This window comes from Grammomys surdaster, unplaced genomic scaffold, assembly GCF_004785775.1.
Source record: "Grammomys surdaster isolate TR1022 unplaced genomic scaffold, NIH_TR_1.0 125357, whole genome shotgun sequence".
In the NCBI taxonomy this organism is placed as follows: Eukaryota; Metazoa; Chordata; class Mammalia; order Rodentia; family Muridae; genus Grammomys; species Grammomys surdaster.
In genome coordinates, this window is record NW_021620229.1 from 1,383,010 (window position 1) to 1,399,822 (window position 16,813).

Sequence of the window (16,813 nt, forward strand, 5' to 3'; positions counted from 1 at the left end):
TTGCCATGTACAGGATGGTGCAGAAGCAGAGGTGAGCTCTAGGGCTGGGCCAGATGTGCAGGTCAGGAGCTGAGCAAAAGCAAAAGAGACAGAGTACATGAGTGGTAGCAGCCATGTTGGCTAGAAGACAGTGTCATCATGACATCATAGTATTCCCCACCAGCTTATCTTCAGGAGTTGTTTGTCTTAAATAGTTTCATACCATGAAGAATAAAAGTTGAATGATAACCTAGAGAGTATTTCTAGGGCTTACAGAATCTATACAAAGTATCTGGATGCTTCCATTTTGGTCTCAGCCATTAGGCAATGGTTACAGATGTAGCTTAGGAACATTCCTTATGTGTGCTAGTTACTCTTTTTGGGAGTAAAATCTCAGGCATATTTGTGAGATGTGGTGAGGGATCACTAGTTTCAAAGCCCAAGTCTCTCCCACGAGACCCTCCAGAAGCTACAGTGCACAGAAAAACAGGTCCCCTAGCCAGGGAGGACTTCACAGATTGTTGTCTAGCTAACCGTCTCTTGGTGTGACATGCTTTGGAAACTGAACTCATATCACAATAACTGTTTACATTACTGTAACTGTCTTTGTTCCCTGTGAAATATGGGTACTGATTCTGTGAGTAAGTAGCCTTATTGTGCCAGCATTTCATTAATATTTATGTTGAGTGCTAAGCCGCTTTGTAAAATAGAGAAAGTCAATTTGCACTTGACTTGTTTCTCCATAGCAGTAGTCTGATGCTGGGAATCCAAAGTCTTGTTCAGCTGGTTATAGGGTGATTTTACATCATAGTCCCACAGGCTGATTTTCTGTTGCATTCCATCTCTTTATGGATGGAGCTCTATTGCTTTTTTTAAAGATATATTTTTATTTGGATATTGTCTGTATATGTGTATGTGTGGTGATACACATGTGTGTAACGGTTCCCTCAGGGTCTGGAAGGGGTTTCAGATTCCCTGGAGCTGGAGTAAGGAATAGGTGTCACAGGTGTACAGAGAACAGAGCTCCAGCAGCCCTCTACAAGGGCAGTGCACACTCCTAACCCCCAACCATCTCTCCAGTCCTTGTTGCTTATTTTTAGTGACTTATTCCTCTCCTAAGGATCTTTTCTTTCAAAGTGAGTGCACATTTCTTCCATTTTAACCCAGATTGTATACAGTGTTATAATTTTACTAGACTTGTATCTTTGTTGCTGTTCGATTTTAAGACAAGGTCCCTATACTGTCCAGGGTCTCGGGAGCTCACCCACTCCTGCCTCAGCCACTGAAGCACTGAGTCTACCGGTGTGTGCCAACCACCACACTGACTAGGTTTGTGTTTTTGCATTCTCTCTCGCTCTGAAGTTGATGAGGGATATCAAGTCTGGGAAAGATTGGGAGAGCTCCTGTACCCTCTGTCCCTCTCAGTCGGCCTAGTGAGTGAGTTCTGCTGCAGACCATGAAGAGGTGACCCCCACATGGGAAGGTATTTTGGTGTTATTGGTACTTTAAAGTACTTTGTTGAATTGTAGGTGGTAAAGCATGGTTTCTGGCAAAACTCTTCTTGGGCCAGTAGTATTTCTTAAGAAAGAGAGAAAGAAAAAAAGAGAGAGAGGGAGGGAGAGAGGGAGGGAGGGAGGGAGGGAGGGAGAAAGAAAAGGAAGAAAGAGAGAAGGTAACAATTTCTGGTTTGAGAGAGGTGATTGCTGTAGGCTTCCACATCTTTGTCCAAGCAAGAGTGGCCCAGGCCCTCCCTGATATGCCAGCAAGTGTCCCTGAGTTGAATTGAAATGAAACAACAGGAAAAAGAAGGTTGGCAGAACAGGAGAATGTCCCCAGAGCCTGGCTCAGTTATCACCAGCCTGGAGCACTGGTAGACCTGGCCTGGAAGATGCTAGTAGAAGGTAAACTGACACCGCTCTGGCAGTCAGGGACATTGCATCTGTGAGGAATGACTACTTGGTAGAGGATGGAAATGTGGTAATTGTGATGTCACATGACTGTAGTCTGTCTAGGTGTTGGGTCACCATATGTGTATCCCAGGACATAGGTCAAGACATGAGCTCTGTGGATTGGGGAGTTACTACCTAGAGATCTTGGAGAACCTGGGGGCAGCTGTGCTGGGGAGATGACTGCAGAGTACAGAGTGATGACACCTCTGGTGTGCAGGAGTGGTCATCAGAGGAGCACTAGCCCAGCCTGCAAGATTGGACATGACCTTTTCATGGGGACAGCCATTTCTCAATATCAGCAAAACCCCCAACTTCAAACATACTATTTTCTTTTCTACTTCTGCTCCTACAATCCCAACAGTGTAATGTTCTGCTCTTTATTATGTTAGGGTTATATTGGCTAGATGGTGGTTTGAATGTTGTTTACAGAGAGCTTGCTTTGAATGTGGTCTCTGATTCCCAAGAAGAACATAATAAATGAAGGCTCACCATACGGTTTTGTACGATCTGAAGGCTTCCCACGTTGGAATTGCTTGATTTGGAAAGCAAATTCCCAAACTGACATTTCTGTGGCCACGATTGTGTGTTCAAGGGAAAGTAGCTGCTCACTCGCCAGTTGGGAGGCGGCATGCCAACGTGCTGAAGGGAGCTGTGTAGCTGCTGTGGAGATTCCAGATGCGGATGCCCCAGAGTCTCATCCCACAGCCTTTCTCAGCCTAGAGTGTGAAGGCTTGTGAGATGATTTGCTATGTAGCCTAGGCTGGCCTGGGACACACAATCTTGCCTCAGCTTTCCCAGTGTGGGGCTTAATAGACAAGCACCACAATAACCCCCTATGAGATCTCTTTTTCCTGTTCACTTGATAGTTTTAAAGAGCTTTTTGTTGAATTATTTGTGTATGAGAATAATATGCCTTGATAATATGTTACAGAGAGAACTACATGCAAATGGGTATTTTTATATTAAAGCATACTAAAATTGTCTTCATTTTTTAGTTCTAAATATTTAAAGCTTTTCACAGGGAATTCCACAAATGAATGAATTAATTTAACGGTGCTGAGGATAGAACCCAGGACATCCACATGATAGGGGAGCACTCTTTCCTTAGCCCCACCTGAGCCTCGCTGTCACTGTTTAGTTCCAATATAATTATGGACTGGCATCACTGCTCACCGCACCGGGCAATGGTGAGCTCCTTTTGTTGTTGTTGTTTTAATTTTTAAATTATGGATGAAGGTTGAACACACAGGACGTCTGGAGACATCTGAAGCCCGAGCACACAGGTCTTTCTGGAGATGTCTGAAGCCTACTTTCCACTCTGCTGCTCTCAGCTCACGCTCAGAGATTGTTAAGAAGACTTATTGGGACTCTCTACATATATATAGTGCCTCACACCTGTAAGCCTAGCATTTGGACTGCTGAGGCAGGAGCATTGCTAGGATTGTGAGTCCAACTTGGGCTCAGAATGACTCTCTTTCTCCTCCTTGTCTGTCTGTCTTTGTATATGTGTGTGCACATACATACATGCACATACATATATATACACAGACAGACAGACACACACACACATGCACACACACACGTGCACATGCACACACAAGCAACTATGAGAGAAGTGCCCCAGAGAAGTTAAATATTTACTCTTCTGTTGGGAGTAGTCAGGCTGAATTCTGCGGTAAAACATTTTCTTGGGACAGTTCAGGCCCCTCCCGTCCCTTTGTTCTTGCTCCCCTCCAAATGGCAAATCTCACTGAGGTGAAGGTCTTGCTTTGGTAGAACTACCTTTGAATATTTAATGTTGCTAAGCAAATGGTAGATTAAAGAAAACCATGCTCACTTATCTTTGCTTTCGTTTATCTTCACTATAGAGCCGTCTGGTATATATCTAGAGACACCTAAGTGGTTAATTGTGTGTTAAATTCCTTTCCTCTTTGGCTACATAAACAACTGAGAACTTGTTTACCTTGCCTGACATGCTAGATTTACTATGGCTTCGTAACTAAAACACACACGTGTTGTAAACTGGAACACTAATCTCACGATTGACTCATTTTCTAAAAACCTCTATGGCTTCAGCTTCTGGGAGAACTGAACTCTAGCCTTCACCCATTTGAAACACTCAGTTGTCTGGGTTGTTTTTATAACAGTCTTTTGAGCCAAGTTGCCAGCGTTCATTTTATTCTTGGTTTCTGTGCTAGTGTTGCCCACCCTTTGGCCTGTAATTTGCTGCAGCTTAGATATAATGAACTGTCCCCCAGAATATTAGAAGCTTTGTGCTTTGAGCGGTGCTCATGTGTTTCTATTTTTAGCATCCTTTATTCCAGTGACTCCAAGGTCAATCACAGTATCAGCCACAGGGGATATACACAGAACCCAGGGAGGGCTTCTAGTGTTCATGGAGAGATGGGCATGCAGAAGGGCTCCTGGAAATACCTAAGGCCTCCAGGCCTTCCTCAGGGCCTCTAAGCTGCCTGCCTGGAATTTTAAGAAAGGCTGCTACTGAGTGCACTGAGTGGACATTTTAATGGCATTTTGGGAAGATAAGATGTGCACTTGATTACGCATTCATAAGCTATATAAAGCTCCACATCATGAAGAGTTTTTCTTCAGATCCTTAGCGTTCCACCTAGAAGCAGCCTGCCTGAGAGTGCAGATATGTATGTCCAAAACAAAGTTCTCAACCCTGCAGCCAACCCTGTGGCTCCTTCCCACTGCTCCTCCTCCTCTCCTCCTGGGGACAATGCACTGGCTGCCCCAGTGAGCAGGTGCACACACAGCGGCAGGGACATCTCCCCTTACAGGCCTCCTCTGCATGCTCCTCCTAAGCTGGAGCTTCTGCATAGTTAGTCTGCTCACTCAGGCTCCATGCAGCAGGACACAATAACTAATGAAATATTCAGATGTGTGTCAGTACTAAAATAATCTTCTAAAATGTCACATGCCAGAAATGGTGCGTGATAGAGCAATGAGCAGGTTCTTATGAATACTTTCTTATGTCTTCTGGGGAGCATAAGCATTTGTTTCTTTTAGCTGTTGGCCAGCATTGTTGCAAAATGATTATGCCGAGTTCCTTGCCTCCAGCAATGCTGAGATGTGTATTTGTTCTGCTTCCTCTACAGTATTCAGTATTGCCAGCTCTTCTGATTCCAGCCTTTCTAGAGGCTGAGCATCAACTCACTGTGGTTTATATTTGATAGTTCTCTGAATACTTGCTGGCCACTTGATTGTCTATCGTCCGACAGACTCAAAAAGACTGCAAGCTTAGTGGGGACCACTTGAGAGTAGTGATGAGGGATGAAAGGTTGTGTTAAGGTAGAGGACTCTGGAGAGGATTGAGAATACAAGCTCATGGGAGATCAAGGGTCAGGGTAGCTGATAATGAGCCGAGATGCTTGTTGACAGGAGTAATGGCAGTGCAGAACACTGTGGTCCACTATTGGGGAAGTGGCAGTTGGGGAGTGGTCCAAGGAGCAAAGCAGGGTGGTCTGGAACACAAAGGCCGTTCTTCCATTCCTCCAGACCTGGAGGGTGACAGGTAGGGCTTGGGAGAAGGAAGCCATTATTAGAAAGGTTGTCATATTTTCAGTGGACTAGGGTGACAGGAATAGTTAAAGATGGCCAGTGAAAATAAGTGTGGTTTTGCCAGTGGCTGAATTTTAGAGAGCTTGGCAGAAAACAGGGAAATAGAGAAGGGGTTGGAAGGTGGGGTGCTCGACACCCAGAGTCCAGCCAAGTGGACGGCTTGTCTTGGTGACACTGAGAGGAATGGCTCAGGATGGTGGTGGCCCCTGTTGAGTGCCTACCTGATGTTGGAGGAATGGCTGAAGGAGAGATGGAATGGAATGGGCTGAGCCTGGCCTGGGACCTCCCATTCTGTAGACACTGGGAGCATAGAAATGATGGGTTTTCATAGTTTGCAAATGGCAGTTCAGAAGCCACGTATGTGCTGAATGTCCCAAACTGAAGCTGTGTTACAGAGACCCACAAAGTGATCATTGAATAGCTGGCCCAAGGTGTCACAGACAGAGTTGGTCCACAAGTATGCAGTAGCACTGGACTGGGGTTCTCTTATTTGTACTGATTTACTTTTCAGAAACAGTGACACTAGAACAAAAACATCTCGCATAAGATAGTGGATAAAGCATAGGCCAGTAATGAAAGACAGAACTGTATCATTTATTACTAAGTTCGTTGTATATATTTTATACATACTATACAGCTATATGATTGTTATTCAGTGTGAAAGTTGTTCAATTTTTCTAGCACTCAGAATGAACATAGAACAACATGGAATGCTACGTTTGTGTATCAGATAGTAGCCACTTTGTGCAGTAATACTGAATGCCAGCTTTGATACACTAGGCTAGATGCTTGTTCAAAAAGGTTTGGCAGGAAGGATCAATAACCCAAAGAGCTTATATACCTATCTAACCCAGTAGTTACTTGAGGGGATTCATGCTAAACAAATAAAAATAAAACTGTAGACTCTCATATGTGCACTGGGGCCACCATGGCCACCCTTAGACCTGCCCAGTAACAGTGCTGTTTCCCTCTCTCCTGCATGGGGTACAGTTTTTCTTCTTGTCCCTGGAAACTGTGGCCATGTGATTGTTGTAGTCTTGATGTGTGAACAGGCGTGACGCAGACTGTCACCTTGGCAGTGGCTCTGAGAGCTACCCTCTTGCCCATCTGTGCTTCCCTTTTGCCGTTTTTGATAGTGTGAGAACAGCAGCTATCCTCAGACAGGCCGTGTGCCCATGGAGCAAAGCGAGTCTATGGTTTCTGTTATTGGGTCCTGATGTGACGTAACCTGACTAGCAGCCCGTGTGATGGAATGAGGTGCCACTGTCAGTATTCACAGACTGTTCCTGAGTCTAATGGAAATAGGAATTTATAGATGTGGTTTTGGATTTTGAAAAACAAAATAGGGCTAAGGAGGACATTAATGCGTTGTTTATCACCCGTTGTAAAATAAGAATGAGCTTTGGTTTTTTTGGTATATATGCAGATGTCAGTTCACGGGTGTGGAGGCCAGAGGTTAGCATCAGTGTCTTGCTTTGTCACTCTCTACCTTATTGTGTGTTATGTTATACACATATGTGTAGTGTATGCATAAGTACATGTGTAGGTGTGAGCTCCAATTCAAGTAAGTGGAGACCAGAAGGAATTTTGGGTGCACTGCTCTGTCATTCTCTATATTATTCCTTTGAGACAGGGTCTCTCACGGAACTAGACTGGCAGCCAGCAAGCCCCCATCCCCCACAATCTTGTCAGCACTCTCCTCTCTACAGTGTTAGGGTTCCACCTATTCCCAGCTTTTAATGTGGATACTGTGGATTTGAACTCAAATTCTTGCATTTACAACACACTCCTAGCTACTGAGCCACTTTTTCCATCCATCCCCTCCTTATTTTTAAGACAGGATCTCTTACTAACACCCTGTGTTCACCAATCCCCTAAACTTGACTGGCTGACAAGCCCCAGGGATCCCCCTTTCTCTGACTCCTGGCTCTGTACTGGGTTTATAGCATATGCCACTGTACCTGGCTCTTTAACTGGGATCTGAATGTCTCAATTTAGGTCCTTGTGTCTATATAATAACCCCATTATTAACTAAGCCATCTCTTTAGCTCCTTGCTTTGTTTTTGTTTTATTAACTATAATATCCCTTTTTTTTCAGTAATGAGCATAGTTTTATCATAAACTCAGAAAGAGAACACTTTCCTCAGTTGCTCCATTTCCTGTGCCATTAGAGGGAAACAGCTCTTTGAAGTGACATTTGTTGCAAAGATTCAGCTTGGTTTAGTTCATGATGTACCATGCACAGCCCTGGATCTGAGTGTAAAGACTTTTCCCCTTCTTAAACGAGCTTGCGAGTTCTGCCACAGAAATGCCTTGTCCTGCACAAGTCTTCTCTGAGGCAATAAGCACATATTGCTAGCTACGGTGCAGAAGTGCCGTGGTGTAGGAAGCATTAAAAATAAGTATTTGGTTTGGATAAAACATCCATGCATTAGTAGATGAGAATGATTGAAGCCCCGGCAGCAGCAGGATGGTGCTGGGAGGTGAGGCCTTGGGGCCTCTTTTCTTAGGACATGAGCTGGAGTGCTTTTGAATGCCTGAGTGTCTTAAGAAATGTTTGAGCTTCCTGTCATCGTCTGCAGTTGCCATCATCCGTCAACCAGCATCAGTCATCCATCGACCAGGTGCAGGTCCTCACGGACACCTGCCAGTAACTGAACCTGCTCTCCCGGCTCCTAACAGCTTAGGCTGCCCAGTTTGTGTCTGCTTGCTGCAGCAGCCAGGCAGCTAAGACTTGAGGTTCAAATTGGTCTTTCAGAGAGTTCAGTGGAACTTTATACTGTGTGTCAGGCCCACTTTGTCACTGTTTTGTATGGAGTGGAGTGACAGGTTGACACTTACCTGCTCACCAAAGCGTGGCTTCCTCGTCCCCACTGTGGTTTCCCAGGCCCTGCCTTCGCATGGGGTTAGTGCTTTACCTCAGCCCAAACCCTGCCCCAGAACTCCATTCTCTTGGCCTTAACTGACTTTTAATTTTTAGAAGACCTGCAGGTGACCCTGTGGCACAGATGTCTTTGTGCGTGTAACCACTTTAGCTAACATTCATAAGAGCACACAGCCAGGTAAAGGTGCACAAGGCTTGTCCACATTGCACAGTTTGTCTGCAAGGGTTTTCTTTTTCTTGATGGCCCTGACAGTACAGTAACTTACAGCTTTTTGCCTGCCACCTTTTATTCCTAGTCAAATTGACACCCTTCCTGGTGGCCTTTCCCTGTTTTTATATAGGGAATGGTAAGAACAGTCTGTCTGTTTTCAGTTTCCCATGTTTATGTTGATTGTCTTGTTCCTACTGATTTTTATAGGAACATTAATATCTTATCATTTTCTACATATTTTTTCCATTTATTGACTCAGCTTCTTTCATAATTCTCTTAATATTATTCAAAAAGCTTTATTTTGTTGGATTGAATTTCTTCTGTCTTGTTAGTTCTAATAAGAGCTATCAGAGTTTTCTTATGGTTCTCTATCATGAAAAATACTTCGTAGCATTTCATGACCCTGTCTGAAAAACAAAAACAAGACTTTCTTTAGTTACTATTATTGTTTGTGTGCATATGGGTGTGTATGTGTGTGCGTGCATGCCTGCCCATGAGTACAGTGCTTACAGAGGCCAGAAAGAGGATGATTGATTGATTCTTGGAGCTAGAGACACAGGCAGTTGTACGCAGCCTAATGTGGGTGCTGAAAATTACACTTGGTCTTCTGGAAACAGTAAGTGCTCTTAACTGCCAAGCCACCTCTCAGCCCAAAGACTTCTTAATACAAACTATTTGCCCATATTTTGTTTTGATGCTCTTATGATTTGATTTGTCCACTCTCAAATCTTGATTCAAATAGCTGTTGATGTAAGAGATGAGATTTGGGACCAACCCCATCTCTCCCATATGCAAAAGTCTTCTTTGTTAGAACTTGGCAGAGTTTTGTGTACAGCATGGTTTATCTTGTGTCTGAGCTTGCTTGGCTGTATAACCATGTGTGTAATTTGTGTTTGTCCTTGATTTTTAGTATGACTACCTGCTTCTCCCACACTGCCATGATTTGTAATGTTCTTCTTAGACATCTTTCTTATTATCTGTTCATGTGTTTGACTTTTCATCTGTTTACTCTTTCTCTCTTTGAGTTAGGTCTTGCTAAGTAATATTTTTGCTGTCTTTTCTAAGGTTTGCATGTTTCCATTTGTCCTAGACTGGTGCAGGTTGCTTGAACTTTGACAATAAGGCTTAAATAATAATGGACAAAGGTGATCATGATTGTTATGTTTATGGTTTTAGTGGGATGTTTCTTGTTTGACCCACAATTTAGAAGGAGACTAATTGCTAGATCTGAGGGAAGAGAATATTCCAAGTGTAGGGTGGTGTGTTCTAATGTCGAAAACAAGACAGAAGAAGTAGTGTGTGGACACAGTCATCCAGAGCCCCCACAACAGATGGAGAGGGGACTGCTCTGAGCCCGAGTTGAATAAGGCATGATGTAATGCAGGAGTCATGTGGAGTGGAGAAAGCTAGTGTCCCATGGTCTGGGTCAAGTCGTGTGTATCAGTGTATCAGACCTTCATCTGTATGTGAGGATCATATGCAGGTGGTCGGTATTGCCAGTGTGACAGGACCTAGGAGATAAACCTCTGGACATATCAGGAGAGAGTCTCTAGAGTGGGTGAGTTTAGGGGGACGGAGCCACCCTAAGTGTAGGTAGTGCCATCGGGACGGAGCCACCCTAAGTGTAGGTAGTGCCATCCTAAGGACTGAGGTCCTGGACTGAATACAAAGACCTGAACACTGGAGTTCACCTCCCTCTACTTCCTGACTGTGATGATGGCCAGCCTTTCTTGTTCCTGCTGCTGTGGCATTCCCACCATGACTACACTCTCAGACTGGGAGTCAGAATAAACCTTTTCTTCCCTAAGTTGGTTTTGTTGGGTATGTTGTTGCAACTGATAAATGTGAAATCATGGTGACATGACGTACAGCTGATAGGCAGTGTCACTGTGGATAGTGGAATAACTGAGGTACAACTTGAGAGGGTTATCTAAATGATAAAAATAGTGTGAGGGAAATAGATGAATCAGTTGCTCATAGACTGGGTAAGGACGGGAGATGACAGTAGACTGACTCCAGTGGGGGGTCTCATTGTGTTCAGCCTCTTGTCCTTGGAGATTTGATAGCTGTCTCTACTTTTTAAGAAGAGCCACTTGCCAGGCTACTAGAGGTCCCCATTGCAACACCCAGCTAATTGTTTAAGTGGCTATATGGCAGGTCTGTGTCCTTCTAATGGCCTTTTATGACCAAGTGTTAAAGTAATTTGCCTCTGACACACCTTACTTGGAATGTGTGCGGTGACTAGTTAGAAAGATGCTGGCGTGGCCACTTCCTTTAACACACTGTCTTCAGATCCGGACTGTAGCACTGATGCAATCTTTCTTTTCACATGTGTATGTTTTTCTGTGTCTCCAGGAAGCTTTGAAATAGTCTCTGATTTATGGGGAGTGAAAAGTGACCTGAATTTTCTTAGATCATGTAGAAAAACTCAGACACTTAAAAGCCAGAAAGAAATAGCACTGGAAGTGATTTATGCAATCACAGCACAGACCATTTTCCACTTACTCTAAGTATAGTCTAAATACTTTCACATCACTGAGTCCTTTAAATGGAAGCAAGGGGTGTCTGTAAAACAAGCAAAGTTTACATTCTCAGCACCACTTCTTCTGGCTCGTTTTTCCCTCTTGAAACCTAGTTTATCCTTCAAACAGCCAAACCAGTCGTGTATTAAAAGTGAAGACAGAAACACAGAAAAGCTTGTGGAGAACAAAGTGCAGCTCCAGCTGTAGTCGAGAGGATCACGGCATTGAAAGCAAGTGCACAGCACTGGACGCTGGTGAGTTCGCGGAGAGCATCATCAGACTGAGCGGCTGGCAGCCACGGCAGCTCAGTGATGTCAAAGTGGCCTTTCTCATGGGTCCTCAGAGTTCTGATGCTTGATCTAGACTATCTTCTAGTAACTTCTCACTTGAAATTACTTAATAGCCCCATGTTCCTCTCCCCCAGCTCCTCACAGCCATGTGCTGTCAGAGGAAGACAGCCAGCCTGCCTGTGATATTGCTACCTCAGGAGTCTGAATTAGTCTATCATGACACCTTAGGAAATACACTGTTCTTGTTTCTAGGGTGTATAGCTGAGAGTGGTTAGGTAAAACTAACTAAAAGTGAGTGTGATTGTGTTCTCTTTAGGTGAGAGTCAAATTACATGCAGTTAGGAGCAATCGTGGGGGGATTGGTAGGGATTTGGGATGTCGTGGACCGGTCGGATGCTAGGAAAGCATAGGTACTTAAGAGTGCTGGTGGCAGAGAGCCATGGAGGACGTGGCGTATCCTGTGAGGTCATCCATTTTAAGTTTTCTGTTTCCTGATGGTCTTTTTGCCTTCTTTTTCTCTCTTCTTCAGTATCGTTGCTTTTCATATTTAAGCATTTTGACCTAATGCTTAAACAAAATGTCACAGATCAAAAGTTGCCCTGACTGTGTACTCAGCTAATTTCCCTGTTTTTTCAGGACTAGGCATGGCCTCCTGTATAGTTTCCACAAACCACTAATATATAATGACCCACGGTTTAAAAAAATGAGTATTAACTGCCTTGGCCCATGATATTTTTTTTCCTCCAGTAAGTCATAAAATGTTTTTCAGACAGACCAGTTTTAGGCCTAAATTATTTAGAGAAATCTTGCCACAGCTCATACTTAGTCTCCGCATTCTCATTTCCCTCACGTGTTTTATGTCCTTTGACAGACATTGCCCAGGACACATGACTGGAAACACACGGTGATAGGATGAGGTGGTGGGAACTCTGACATGGCAGGGAAGTGTTTGTGCTCACGGGGTCAGAGATGGCATTCCATCTGGGCATAAGTATTTCAAATTTGAATGTTACCTTGTGTTAACCATGGTTCATAGGTTATATCTGCAGAGAGGCTTGTGCAATCCTGGAGGCCATGTGGCCCTTAGAAGGTTTGAGGTTGGTGAGCAGAGTCCTATAGCAGCAGGGATGAGCTATGAGGGGACAGCTATGGCTCCAACATGGAGGGTGATGGTGTGTGTGTGTGTGTGTGTGTGTGTGTGTGTGTGTGTGTGTGTATAGATGGGCTAAGGAGATGAATCTGAGACTCCAGAAGTAAACCCATTCACTTATGCTCAGTTTGTTGATTAAAGACTGCCAAGACAACTCACTGGGAAGATAATTGTCTTTTAAAAGAATAGTGATGGCTCAACTGATGTCCACAGTGAGGGTGAGATTGAACTCACCCAAAACAGGATAGGGCGCGAAAACTAAATCAGGAAGACACAGGTCCACGTAGTCTTCTAGTCTTCACCTTGGATTAGACAATAGTTTCTAGATTTGACACCAGTAAGCAAGCAGAGACCACAGATAATCAGGACTCATGAATCCTTTAGAAAATTGTACTCAAAAGGCATTACCACTGGGGTGACCTGACACTACACAGAGTGGGTAGAACATGTGTCTGATGAGTGTTTAATCTTCAAAATGTATAAAGACAACAATAACAGGAAAATAACCCACTTTTTAAAATGAGCAAAGGATTTCAATAGCTGATTCTCTAAGAAAGATAATAGAAGGCCAATAAATACGTAACATTCAACATCATTAGTTATAAAAATTCAAACCAGAGACCTAACAAGCACAGGGAGGTACCCTTTCTCTGTCCATTAGTTAGCCTGTAATAGTTGTTGTCGCTAGAACACCTAATACAACAATTTAAAAAGAAAGGTTTGCTTTACCTCAGTGTTGGAGAGGGCTGCTTTCTAAGACTGGCTGGCTCTATTGTTTCTAGACTGTGGTGAGGTTGAACATTGTAGTATAGAAGGCTTGCAGAGAAAAGCAGCTTACCTCATGACAGACAGACAGGGATTGGGGACAACAGTGCCAGTGACCTGCTTTCTCCAGCCTGGTCCCACATCCCACACATCTTGTCACCTCCTGTAATGTCTTCCGTTGTGAGCCCACTAGTGGCTTAATTGTTGACACAGTAAACAGCCAGAGCCCACAGATAATCAGGACTCATGAATACTTTAGAAAGTACAGTTGTATGTGTGTACTGATTCTAAATAGCGGTGTTGGGTCTCCTCATCTCTCTTTAAAACTCCAGTGACGTGCTGTTTGTCATTAGTCAGGCGCTCCTTATGTTTCAGCCACAATTATAACAGTTTCTGCTTTTGTGGGAAAAGGGTTGTCCAGGCCATTACTTAAGGAATTTTGGACATTCTTCAGAGGAGACAGTCAGGGAGGATTGATGACATGGTGATAGAGAACAGGCGACCCTTGTCATTTCAGCAGATCGGTCGTGTGTTTCATTTCTGGCAGCCCTGCCAGGCAGGATGCAGGTAGTAACAGGATCTACAGATGACAGGCTGTCGCTGCCCTGGGCGAAACTTGAGAATGTGCAGTTAATAAACTTGTGGAATGCCTTTTCAGGATGACAGGTGGGTGGGAGGGTGGAACTATACAGTTCCAGGGCTGAGGGTGGTTTTACCATCCAGTGAACTCAGTTCTCAGAGAACCATGCTTCTGGTTGCATGTGGCTAGCTTGGTCCTCAGCAGCAGTGTGTAAATGGATGTTTATGGGGAGATGAATTGGAGACTCTTTCTCCAGGATAATTAGAAATTCTAGAAAGCTGTGGGTGCCCCAGCTGCGGACTGTGAGCCGCATTTAAAGCTGAGGTGACGAAGGTTTAGAAGTAAATGTGGGAAAGTAAAGACATTGCTGGAGTCTCACACAGTGACCATCCTGCACCTTTCAGAGCCACACGTGTACCTCAGGCTGGTCGATGAGAAGGTCAATAAAACTGATACTGGCATTGTTTTCATTCTGATTTGTCACTTCAGAAATTTAGAGGTGGGCTATGGGGTATGCGGTAAGTTATGTCACTTATTTCCTGAAATCCTTGTAACTTTGATTGTGGAGGGTTAGAGACAGGAATTGGACTGATACATGTGAAATATGCATGAAGAACAGGTATTTTTGTCTGCTTCTTTATGGTGTCTGGCATCCTCTGGCTGGATACTTACTGCAGTAACTGCCAGTCACAGGACACCAAGAAGTGCCTGTGCTGTCTGCCTGCAGTAGGCTCGCTGGTGACAACTCCATGTGAGCCTCTTACTTTTTCCCCTAAAAGCCACAGGAGAGCCCCATGAGGCAATGTGATGTTGTCACAAATGCAAGGGGCGGTTTAGGGACAACATCCCATGTAACAGAGTCATCACTGTGACATCCAGTACCATTGCCATATTCTATGAGTTGAAACAAGGAATAAATTCTATTCACAAAGAGTTGGCAGGATAGATGGAACCATCTGTGATTGTGCCTAGTATGAGTGTTTTATTTATTCACTGCATCGTATTGCAATGTGAAACTCTTCAGTTCAGGCACTGTTGTATCATGGATTTTGGTAAAATATCAAAAATTATTAAATATGAAAGATAGATAGATAGATAGATAGATAGATAGATAGATAGATAGATAGTGGATGTGTGTGTGTGTGTTTGTATAGGCACAGCACAACTTGCAGGAGTTGGCTTTTTGTACCACAAGGTCCCATAGGTTGAAAATTAGGTTGTCAGACTTGATACCAAATGTCTTTACTCACTAAGCCATCCTGCCAGCTCCAATCTTTTTTTTTTAATTTTTCTTTTCTTTTTTTCTTTTTTTTTTTTTCTTAAAGTTTTTTTAATGATTCTTTTCCTTTACAAAAAAAATTTTTTGTGTGGAGTAATTTATGTCTGTGTGAGGGTGTTGAGTCCCCTGGAACTGAAGTTACAGAGTTGAGCTGCAATGTGGATGCTGGGAATTGAGCCCAAATCTTCTAGAAAAACATAAAATTCTCTAAACCTTTGAGCCATCTCTCAAGCTCTCCTAGGTCCTAAATTTTTTTAAACTTACTTTCCTTAGAGCTATCCAAGGCAGTAGAAGTGGAATCAGTAAAAGAACAGCTGCCAACTAAACCATTGGAAATGATGGCAGAACAGACCACTGATGTGGTGCCATCCAAAGGAACAGAGGAATCTCCATCCATAGATATAATACCAGGCCCAGGCACAGAAGTAACATTGGCTAAAGACATTGATGATATCACCAATCCAGATGTAATATTGGCAAATGTAACTCAGCCATCCACTGAATCAGATATGTTCTTGGCCTAGGACATGGGATTGCTCATAGGAACAGAGGCAGCCCATGTTAAAAATATATTGTGTACAGAACCAGATATATCTTCAACCAAGGATATGGCACCACCTACAGAAGAAGAAATGGTCCCAGGCAAGGATATGACATTCCTCAAAGAAACAGAGACAACACTTCCAATAAAAATGGACTTGGCACCACCTGAGGATGTAGTACTTCCCAAAGAAGCACAGCTCGCCCCAGCCAAGGTCATGGTTACACTCTCAGAAAGAGAAATGGCTCTGGCAAAGGACGATAAGCCGTTTACAAAAGAACCTGTGGCTCAGGAGATGGTCTTGTCCTCAGAAACAGAGGGGATCCTGGCAACGGAAGTGGTACTGCCCTCAGACCCCATAATGACGTCGACAAAGGATGTGACAGTCCCATTAGAAGCAGAGGGACCCCTGGTGACAGATATGACTCCATCTTCAGAAACAGAAATGACCATAAGCAGGGAGACAGCTCCACCCACAGAAACAAAATTCGGCATGGTCAAAGACATGGCTCCACTCTCAGAATCAGAAGCGGCTCTGGGCAAGGATGTGGTTACACTTCCAGAAACAAAGGTGACTGAGTTTAACAAAGAAGAGGTAGCCTCAATCAAGGACATGTCTCCGCCTGTAGATACAGAGGCTCCCCTGGCTAAGAATGCTGATCCCCACTCAGGAACAGAGGTGACTCTGGACAACAGCATCGTTCCAGCCTCGGATCTTGCACTACCCTGCTTTCAGAAACATTTGGTTTTTGGTTTTTGTTTCACAAAGACAACCGGGCCATCATTTGTAAAGACAGCTTTCAGTGATTGACAGCGAATGAACAGCTTGTTAGTCACCAGAGCGTCCCTGTTGTGACAGTCCCAGAGTTTGATAGTTTCCTCTACATCTACAGTGACTGCAATCTGCATCTCAGGGAGGGTTGTCAACATCCTGATGTAGGTGGGCTGTTCTGGGCTTACCCAGGTCATTACACCCTCGTGGATATCCCAGGTGGAAATCTTGGCCTTAGAATTCAGGGTACAAACAACTGATCTGTCTTGTCGGTTTCTTGTTAAGCCACGCCCTGAGAGATAATATGCA

At 43.9% G+C, this 16,813-nt stretch overlaps 1 protein-coding gene across 5 annotated transcripts in view; it reads left to right on the forward strand.

The window, feature by feature from the left end:
• Mipep (mitochondrial intermediate peptidase) overlaps positions 1-16,813 on the forward strand; it is a 105,977-nt gene that overhangs the window by 57,549 nt on the left and 31,615 nt on the right. The window contains exon 17 of one of the 5 annotated variants that reach the window (XM_028785863.1): positions 15,465-15,589. The exons of the other annotated variants lie outside the window; for them this stretch is intronic. Coding sequence (XP_028641696.1) covers positions 15,465-15,482 — 18 coding nt within the window. The 3' untranslated portion in view covers positions 15,483-15,589. Of the gene's footprint in view, positions 1-15,464; positions 15,590-16,813 lie in introns of those variants that run through there. 5 annotated transcript variants of the gene reach the window in all.